The sequence below is a fragment of the Festucalex cinctus genome, chromosome 10 (assembly GCF_051991245.1).
Source record: "Festucalex cinctus isolate MCC-2025b chromosome 10, RoL_Fcin_1.0, whole genome shotgun sequence".
Classification (NCBI taxonomy): Eukaryota; Metazoa; Chordata; class Actinopteri; order Syngnathiformes; family Syngnathidae; genus Festucalex; species Festucalex cinctus.
In genome coordinates this window covers 2811439-2822500 of record NC_135420.1, presented here as the reverse complement: position 1 = coordinate 2822500, position 11062 = coordinate 2811439, and the positions used below count along the sequence as shown (strand labels likewise).

The window sequence follows — 11062 nt, the reverse complement described above, 5'->3', positions numbered from 1 at the left end:
ATGTTTCTCCAAGACTGGATTTGAAAAGGAAGAATTTTATCAGCTCTAATATTCAGTTGTTAAAACTAGACCAGATGCCATTGAAATTCTCACAGACAGGACAAGTCTGACTGTTCTTAAGTCACTGCATTTCCCAAAATAAATCAAGAATAAGCTGTGGTGCTTGTTGACATAATTCCCCCATGGAACTATTGATTGACTGCATGTTGATTGTTTTGAGGGGTTGGTTTGGAGTGACGTTCCACAAACTTAAATGTAATGCGGTCTGCCTGTGTCCAAATTCACAAGGCTGGGTCCTCCGAAGGGCGAATTTGTCGGTTGCATGACGTCACTCCCGGCGCGACTCGACAGCACGCACGGATTTACACTTCAATGAAGAATAATTACCCATTTTTGCACAGGGCTTTGTATTAATTAAGAGTAATTTGTCCCCAAAGCAGATATGTGACCAGGAAAACAGGTGAGTCAGACCAAATTTTGTCATAATCCCACGTCTCATATGGGCTTTCAATAGTTTCAAATTGTCACCAATACATCTCCGTAAACCTCTTCCACCCTTCGGCCGTTAACGTGCTTAAATAACGGCGATTCGCCCACTAACTTTCTCCGTGTATGGTGTTTCTATACAGTCCACCATGTTTTCTGCCACACAGCTATCCGCGCATGCGCTAAAAATGTCAAAGGATCCTCCTATAGGAAGACACGGAGGGAGCCTCGTTTTCGGTGAATGATTCATCTTAACGTAACAAATGTACCAAAAAACGTCCATAGTTTGTCCATAGTTGTAGTGATTAGAGTTAATTTAGATAAGTACAGCTACACCACTAGGGGGCTGTCTCTCCTAAGATTACATTGAGAGATGAGAGTAAGCATTGTGTCGTAGTTACACGCTAGCCGGCGTGCTAGTTTTTTACTCCTCACTGTCTTTCGTGGGGTTTAGAATCGCTTCCTGCAGCCGTAAGAATGCTCTCATCTCTCTTTGAGCCATGAGAGCATCCGTTGACCGCGCACAAGTTCAACGTAGCGTTGGTCGCTGATTTATCAACTGTTTGACCTATTTTCTAGCTCACACTGATTGTTTTCTAATTCACTCACATTGACGCGCTGACCCCCACGGCTAGGGGGCGCACTTCAACGTGACGTCACACTGGTAGGGTCTATACAGGGGTGAAAGTGGCTAGAATTTCTTGCCGAAAACCCCTGACGTAAAGGTCGCAGTGCAGTCAGAATTTATTTCTGTTTTTGTTTTTTGTTTTTTTTGTTTTTTTTTTTTGTTTTTGTTTTTTTGGTTTTTTTTTTTTGGGGGGGGGGGGGGGGGGTTATGGAGCCACAACACTGCCATTAAGATTTGGTAAGATCTGGAAGAAATTTCTCAAGTGGAAAATTTTGTAAGTAGAAACGCATTTTCCATGTAAATGCCCTAATCCGTTCCAAGCCTCCCAAAATTCAGACATAAATGTTTTATACCGCATAAAAATGCATCACAACATGTAACAAATACGTAACAATTAGATTATTGCACAATAAATGAGAGTTGTGAGTAATGTAAAAATCAAAGAATAGAGTAAAGAATAAAAATGATGGTCATTTACCTTTTAACTGCCATCCTCTTCGTTTTTTGCCCTCTTTTTGGTTTATGTTCTCTCTCAGAAGTGTTTTTGCCTGGTGTTTTTAAAGAATTGATCCAAGCATGGTTTTATTATTTTTTTTTTAAATTTTTTTTTATTTTTTTTACTTTTTTCTCAAATTTATCACTCACTCACGCTTACAACATGTAAGCCGCACATGATATCCCAGGCGGATAAATGAACCCACGCCATCCGGCACCGAAGGCAAGTGACGGTTCCACTCCTCCACCTGGAGACCTTGTTTTTTTTTTTTTTTTTTACAATCCTTCGAAAATGTCCAAGGCAAACATCATCTTAGTGAGCGATCGCCCGACAGATGAACACTTTTTCTGGGTGATTCTTTTCAATAAATTCCGAAACTTGATGGAAACTTTAGGAATCTTTTTCCAAAAAAGGCCCGTCTCGACGCAATTAAAAACTTACTGTGCAACGTAGCCTTGATCAATCACCAATTGTTTGAGTTTTTGCACAAATTCGTCGGCCGTTGGTTCATACATTTACGTAAAACTATCTAAACACCTCATGTCCCGAGGGGCGAATGACGAGGACGCTACATAGACACATTCTATTCTGTATCTATTAGTGTTGTTCCGATACCGTTTTTTGGCTACCGATACCGATACTCAGCTTTGCAGTATCGACCGATACCGATACCATACCGATACTTTTTTTTTTTTTCCCTCAACATGAAAAAGCTGTCCTGCCATTGGTTCAGAGCATTCAAGGGCCAATAGGATATCTTAGATCGGCATGCAGTGAGCATGTCACATATCAGTGAATGTCGTGCACCAGCAAGACACAAGATGCTGCGTCCAAAATCCTATATTAGAGTTGGAATTAATGGTATCGGCATGTTACTTGTGAGTAGTCACCGATACCGATACCACTGTTTTAATGCAGTATCTGCGCCTCTGCCGATACCAGTATCGGTATCGTAACAACACTAGTATCTATTGTCACATATGGTACAGGTCGCTCTTAGCCAATGGGATGCCAGGAAGATGCCAGTAATAGCCAATGAGAGAGCAGCTATAAGTACGTTGCGTTCAGTAAACTCTGGGAGATGCGAGTAGCAGCCCAAACTGTATTTTCACCTTTCGTATCCAGAAACTACTTTTGTAACAAGAGGCAATATTTTCCTGTTGAGGAGTTTCGTACCTTGAAAATTTCGTATGAAGGGACGTTCGTAAGAAGAGGTACCACTGTATTGGCATTGTAAAACAAGAATTGGCATTGTAAAAGGTTGATTTGAAAAATAAAATACAAACGTTGAAAAAACACTTTAACCATATTTTTTCAATGCCAATCTGCAGATTTTTTTTGGCTGAATTTTATTGAACAATACAACAAAGTGCACACAGCTCTAGTGCAATGGAATCCTACAATAAAGAAATAATAAAATAAAGCTCTCTTTTAATAACTAAAACTGCAAAGCCACAATCTGAACCAAAATCTTATCATTTAAAAAAAAAAAAAAAAAAAAAAGCAGTGGTGACGGCTGCAATTATCAAAACAACACAGCTCCACCACCACTCTCACGATTTCTGTGTGCATCTGCTCAGGTGTGTGTGTGTGTGTGTGTGTTGTAGTCATGTGTTGTGTTGGAGTGGATGTTCGCATCTCAACATGCTCAGCTGTCAGGCTTGTCCCTTTTTTTTGTTGACTATATTTCCAGTCACTGAAAAAAGCCTTTCATATGGCGTGGATGTTGCTTGTTTATTAATAGACAGATATAAAAATAAAAATAAAAAATTTCCGTGTATTTGAAGAGTGTGTGTCTGTGTCAATTAAAAAAAAAAAGTGTCAGCAACAAGCGAGTGTGTGAGGTCTGCTAATACATGCAGACGACATGTGCGTGTTATTACGAGGTTGTTTCTTCTCCCCGGACTCGCTGCTACTCGATGCTGCGGTTGCTGCTATTTTTTATTCAATAACTGTATCCCGTCGCGCTGCGCACAACGGAAGAAAAAAAGGAAGCAATTCCGCTTCTCGGCTTCCGCGTCATCTATCTATTAGAAACAATAGACACATCATTGTATTGTCATAGCTAGCTTGCTTCACACTTCGACAATTAAAAAAAATAAAATAAATAAACTTCACACTTTCTCAATTTTTGACCCGGCCCCTGCCGGTACACGTAGCTTGCTTGTCATGTCTTCTGGGTATCCGCAAACCACAACGATCGTTGCCCTCCATTGCTACACTGTAATTGTGCACAATATACCTGCATTGTACGTTCTGCTTTTTTTTTTTTTTTTTTTTTTCGCGCCGTGTGTTTTGTCTGCAAGGTAACGTATATTTGGTGGCACAGACATTGCACGATGGCGCCAAAAGTGACGCATCGACTTGCATTTATTGCGTCGCGTTGTCCCAGCCCTAATGCTAGCTAAATATGTATAATATATGCCACAGGAAATTCAGGTATTGCCTTTAGCCGACAGAGGGCGCGCTCTCCTCTCTCCTCTCCGGAAAAGCTGGAAGGCGTTCTCCTAGTCAAAGCCCCGCCCCAAACCCAGTGCCCGCCCCTCCACGTTAAAACTGCTAATAAGTTGAAACTGAAAAAAAAGAGAAGTGAAACTGAAAACCAGCGAGTTGAAACTGAAAAACTGTGAAACTCGAGAAAAAAAAAAAAAAGAGAAAGCGTAAAAAAAATTAATCTGCAGATTGGCATTGAAAAAGACAATATAAATACAAAAAAATACAAAAAAATATGGTTAAAGAAAATAGTGTTTTTTTCAATGTTTGACAAACCTCAAACCACCGAAATGCGACGAAAACTGCGTATGGCACAGTTATACCTATAATACACAATACAATACACAAACAGGTCTTACATGCATTAGGCTACTGCATTACACTAACTAGGGGTATTAAAAAAAATCGATTCGGCAATATATCGCGATACTACAGCACGCAATTCTCGAATCGATTCAATAGGCAGCCGAATCGATTTCTTAACATCCATTTTTGATGAAAAAATATTCAACAAAACATCTAACTTTCACACCTTAAGCATGGAAGAATGTTATATTAATGGAACATTAATCCTTAATATTTTATTTCAATGCTGTTCTAACATGAAAAAGGTTACAACCTGTTTGTTAAAAACAGTGGCTCACAGTTATAAGACGGAAGTTTGAGATCAATAAATAATAAATTTTCATACAAATCTTAGAGTGTACATGTACAAGTTTACTGAATGGTATTTTCTAAATTGAGTAAAAAAAATCGTAACAATCGACTTGTAAATTCATATCGGGATTTATCGGAATCGAATCGAATCGTGACCTATGAATCGTGATACGGATCGAATCGTCAGGTACTAGGCAATTCACACCCCTAATATATATATATATATATATATATATATATATATATATATATATATATATATATATATATATATATATATATATATATATATATATGGTATATATATATATATATATATATATATGGTATATATATATATATATATGGTGTATATATATATATATATGGTATATATATATATATATATATATATATATATATATATATATATATATATATATATATATATATATTTATATATGGATTCTAGGGCTGGGAATTTTTGACTGTCTCACGATTCAATTCAATTATGATTTTTGGGTCTACGATTCGATTCAGAATCGATTTTCGATTCTCGATTCAAAATTATTTGATTGACAAATGATTTCTGTTTCAATTTACAGATATGTACAACATTGTCATGATCTACTCCAGTCTGCTTTGCATGACAAAATGACAAATCGAGACAATAAAGTCTTTTTTTTTTTTTTTTTTTTTTTTTTTTTTTTTTTTTTTAGAAACATGTATTAATTTTGTATTGTAAGTGCCTTTTTCCACGAAGACAGCATGTGGGCTACAACTGCCTTGTCCCCTTCTTCTTCATTTCTAATTTAAATAAAATCGATTTTCGATTCTTTTATGAATCGATTTTTTGGCACACCCCTAATGGATTCTGTGTTCATCTATTGTCGGTTTGGGGCTTGGTTTGTCTGGGGCCTAAAGCGCATGATAAATGGGGATTCATTGTAGTGCTGTCTATTAAATTTTCTTGTTGCTTATGGTTTCTTTGTATTTACCCATCACAGGAAAGTGAAGGGATGCACACTCGATGTCCACCCAACAGAGAAAGCCATTGTGGTCCAGTATGAGGTAGAGGCAATGATCCTCGGCGAGCAGGGGGATGCCATGGTTGGAGGTCGCAAAGAGTGCCAGAAAATGTATGAAATGTTTTATTTTATGACTGTCATGTATTTAAATTGTGCACAACCTTAAAAGAATTAAATGAAGAATAAAAGAATATGCAATAGCTTTAGACCGATTGTTGTTGTTGTTGTTTTTTTTTCTTCTAATTTACTGAATTATAAGGAGTTTAATGTTTCTGTTCTCTACCCTGCAGCGTTCGTCTGAAAAGCTTGAATTCCAACACAGACACATCATCGTTGGCTCGGAAAGTGGTGGAAGAATGTCATTTGATTCATCCCTCAAAAGTTAATGAGGTTGAACAACTGCTGTTCTACCTTCAAACCCGCAGACAGCCAAATGGTAATAAAGAGCCAAGAGTTGGAAATGCATAGAATTATTATACAGTTGTCATATTCTTTCATGATTTGCATTGTATTTTTTGTATCTTGCTTTTCACAGATAACCAAGAAAAAAAACAAACCTCCCCTCAAGATTTTGCACCTTATGCAGTTGCCGAGGTAACAAATGATGAGCAGGGGTTAAGTACAATATGGATAGTTTTTAAGTTCAAGCAATAGGGTTGGGTGGTATTCAAGTTTTGACACCGTTTTACCATCTCCTCATTTCACCGTATTTTAGACTAATATTGTATCTTGTGCTGACCACAGCCAATCTGTCTAGCAGTTGATGGTCACAGATCTGTTCACATTGTGTTTCGGTTGCATTTGTACTAATTTTTTGTGTAACGTAGCACATTTGAATGTCTGTCACTCCCTGACTGGCGCCTGCTCTTTCTGGCTGAAATGTGCAGCTGCTGTCAGCTCAGTTTAAACTATTTCCCCGCGGACCTGCAAAAACGTCTGTTAGTCCTACAGATTCACAAACCGTTTCTCGGCCTCCTAAACTCTTTGGGTTCACACTCGACATCTATACACACACACACACACACATGCATCCTTGTACGTAAATCTTTTTGAGGACATTCATTGGCTCAACTCAACTCAACTCAAGCTTATTGTGGGAATGCTGAAAGCATTCCCACATATGTTGTTTCTAACCTTTATTATTATACTTATTATAGCATTTTATTCTCAACACTTTTTGCAATCAAACTACTCCTAAATAATACTTCCGATTTACACCGTTCAAATTTCAACTTGCTGACAATATTCACGCCTTTCGGGGTATTTATCGTTTGACTTCATATTACTTACAGTACTCGCATAATTTAATGTTAAAGATCAACTTTTCCCCATTCAGTTTTAATGGGACTGACACTGAATTTTTTCTAAGTCCCATTTTCCACACCCACTTCCATACATAGAACAGACCATATTGACCGGCTTTCTGATACTGCTCAGTGGCGCAGTTGGGAGAGTGCATGTACAGTAAGCAGGAGGTCGCAGGTTCAAAGCCCACCGCCGACTGTACATTGCACATATGTCCGTGGCAATTACATAAACGGATATTAAGTATACCAACTGACTATCATACCAGGAAATGCGTTATACTGACATGATCAAACACGTGTCCCAAATTAGCGCTGATGCCTTTCATCAGGTGACACTTTAAAATACAAATCTGATGCTCACAGGTCAGGTTAGCTCACGGGGTTAGGCGCTTGCGCGAGATCCATAGCAAAGACATCCCTACGAGTGGTTCACCGGTTCAAATCCCCGATGGAGCAACTTTTTTTTTTTTTTTTTCCAGTTTCTTTTTTTTTTTCCAGTTTCGTCATAATACACGTTAACATCTATTTCGTTAAATGTCATTTGACAAACTATTTCTTCAAAATTAATCCATATTGCATAATGCATTCTATAATTTCATTGAAGTGATTGAACACGTGACTCCCATTATTCAGCATCATATGTCACTTTTCAATATAGATACACTGTAAGACATACTTCTTTTTTTTTTAGTAAAAGCTAAAACTTTCGGCTTTTCATTTATAATTCATCCATAATTTCTCATTTGTAATTTACAACCAATTTATCTTTCTTTATTCATTTAACATACATTTTATTGCATGTTCAATGACACATTCGCTGCTTCCATTTCACAACACTTCAATGATGCCACCAAGTCTTCTGTGGGTCAGTGGAAAGAGTGGCAGTGCAGTAGATCATTGAATACGAAACAGGAGGCGAGGGTTCGATACCAGTGTCAGACTGGTTGAATTTAAACTTCTGTCTTTTCATTTATAATTCATTCATAATTTCTCATATGTAATTTACAACCAATGTATCTTTCTTTATTCATTTAACATACGTTTTATTTAATGCATTCAATTTAATGTTCAATGACACATTCGCTGGTTCAGCCAGACATCTCTCAATTACATTTCACACTTCAATGATGACAACAACTCTCCTGTGGATGAGTGGATAGAGTGGCAGTGCAGAGATCATTGAATAGTAAACAGGAGGCGAGGGTTCGATACCAGTCTCAGACTGGTCTTTTCACTTATAATTCATTCATAATTTCTCATATGTAATTTACAACCAATGTATCTTTCTTTATTCATTTAACGTACGTTTTATTTAATGCATTCAATTTAATGTTCAATGACACATTCGGTTTCAGCAAGACACCTCTCAATTACATTTCACACTTCAATGATAACAACAACTCTCCTGTGGGTGAGTGGATAGAGTGGCAGTGCAGTAGATCATTGAATACGAAACAGGAGGCGAGGGTTCGATACCAGTGTCAGACTGGTTGAATTTAAACTTCTGTCTTTTCATTTATAATTCATTCATAATTTCTCATATGTAATTTACAACCAATGTATCTTTCTTTATTCATTTAACATACGTTTTATTGAATGCATTCAATTTAATGTTCAATGACACATTCGCTGGTTCAGCAAGACAACTCTAAATTACATTACATCTACATGTCCATGATAGCTGAATGGTTAAAGCAATGGATTGGCCAGCGGGAGATCATGGTTCGATCCCTCGTTGGGAAACGTTTTAGCACTTTGATTTCATATAGTAGTCATTGTATAATTCTTTATAGTTGCGCTTTGTAATAATTTGACACAAAATATCTTCACAATAGTGTTTTTGTTTGACCATTTATGAGTTTTTAAAGTTTTAAATGAGCAATTCACATTCAAACCCAAAAACGTTGAATACTTTGCATTTCACTCCCAAACACGTGTACATGTTGTTTTTAGGGCCCGAGCAGCTCCCGCTGCGAGGTCCCTATTGTTTTTCGATCAGATTATTAGGGCCCGAGCAGCGACCGCTGCGAGGTCCCTATTGTTTTTGGAAAAATTCTTCTTCTTCTTCTTCTTCTTCTTCTTCTTCTTCTTCTTTATTCTCCGCAAACGATCGCGATTTTGGGTACCTAAACATTCACGAAAACTCACCGAACTTTGCACACTCCTCAGGCCCGGCGAGAAATTTGATATTATTAAGTCGTCATAACAATGCGACTCGATAGCGCCCCCTAGCGTAGAAAAATAAAAACCAAGCCCGGCACGTTTGAGCTAGAGCAACAAAAATTGGCAGGCACGTGTAGCACGCCGAGACGCACAAAAAAGTCTATTGGGACCATGTAGTTAAAATGTACAGGAAGTGAGCTATGAATTTTTTTATGTCCAATTTTGGCCTATTTTGGCACATTCACTGTGGTCATGCTTTTTCTCCCTTTGCAAACATTTTTCATCCAATTGACTTCAAACTTGGCATTTATCATCTCAAGACATGAGAGAACAACTGGGCAAAACATCTTGCCTTTTCGAAATACTATATGACGGGGGCGGGGCATCAAATATTGCCTTTAAAATTTCATTTGTCCAGAAAGAGCAAATGCTTAATAACTCCCATGTTCAAGCTCCAAAAAATCTCAAACTTCTCAGGCAACGTAATAGTCACGGCCTGAAAACATCTATATGATAAAATTCAGTTATACATATAGCGCCACCTAGTGGTTACAATAAATGTCATACTTTACGTTTTTAGCTACTGTGCTGAGCTTGTTGAAGGGATCCATTTGAAAATTGGTCAGAAAAGCCTTAAGATGTTGATCATGCCCCACACCGAATGTTGTAACTTTTCGCCAAAGGGCGTGGCCGCTACGGTGACGCAAAGTCTGAAGATTTTTCGTGAAAATAAAAGCTGCATTAACTTGACCGAGATGATCCTATCTTCTCAAAATTTCACACATTTGATGAGAGTCCAGCCCTAAAGACATCTACTGACTTATATTTCATCTAACTGATAGCGCCACCTAGTGGCAATTTTTTTTCTTACGAATTTTCTTCTACGTTTTTCTCCAAACACGTTAACTGGACCTGCCTCATATTTGCTCAGATGAGGGATTCGGCCTTCATGATGTCACAACACGAAGTTTGTGAGTTTTCGCGAATCGCTGTGGGCGTGGCTAAGCACTGTTCGCCAAGAAAACAACGCCAGTTTTGAGGGTCTAAACATGCACAGAAACTCATGAAACTTGGCACACACATCTGGCCTGGCAAAATGAGCTATATTTTATTGTTGATTGTGCTATTTTTACAAAAATGACTCAATAGCGCCCCCTAGAGGTTTTTAACGAAGAAGCCCCGGTTGTACGTTTAAGCAAGAACGACGAATATTTTTAGGTGTATGAGGGAGCCCAAGACCTACAAAAAAGTCTCTTGGACCCATATGCTAAAATGAACAGGAAGTGAGCTACGAATTTTTGAATGTCCCATTTTTGACGATTTTTGCACATTCACAGGGGGCAGACTTTTGCCCACTTCTCCTACACGTTTCATCTGACTGAGTTAAGACTTGACCTGGACCATGTCAAGACCTGAGCCAACGACAGGGGGAAAAATCTTGAACTTTCGAAATACTATATGATGAAGGCGGGGCATCAAAATTTGTGTTTCGCACTGAAAAAGGATATGCTTAATAACTCCTCGGTACATGCTCCAAAAAATCCCAAACTTGACATGTATGTTTATCGTCAAGGCCTGAAGCTATCTCTATGACAACATTCAGTTATATATGCAGCGCCACCTAGCCCTTGAGGCATAAAAAAAAAAATACCCCACATACGGTATTTTGTACAAAAAATGTAAACTCATTCTAAGTGTGATAACGAAGTCATTTATGAATATTCTTTTAGTTTCCACCACTCAAAATGTTCACTGGCATCAGACTTATCCAAACATATATATATTTTTATTTATTTTTGATAGCCTCTATGGACATTAAAAGCAG

General features: G+C 37.9%; 1 protein-coding gene across 3 annotated transcripts in view; it reads left to right on the top strand.

Annotated features, from left to right (window-relative positions):
• The window catches only part of kifap3a (kinesin-associated protein 3a), a 292502-nt gene that overhangs the window by 60036 nt on the left and 221404 nt on the right, over positions 1-11062 (top strand). For all 3 annotated transcript variants that reach the window (XM_077534647.1, XM_077534648.1, XM_077534649.1), the window contains exons 2-4: positions 5747-5878; positions 6058-6203; positions 6303-6361. In XM_077534647.1, coding sequence (XP_077390773.1) covers positions 5747-5878; positions 6058-6203; positions 6303-6361 — 337 coding nt within the window. The remainder of the gene's footprint in view (positions 1-5746; positions 5879-6057; positions 6204-6302; positions 6362-11062) is intronic.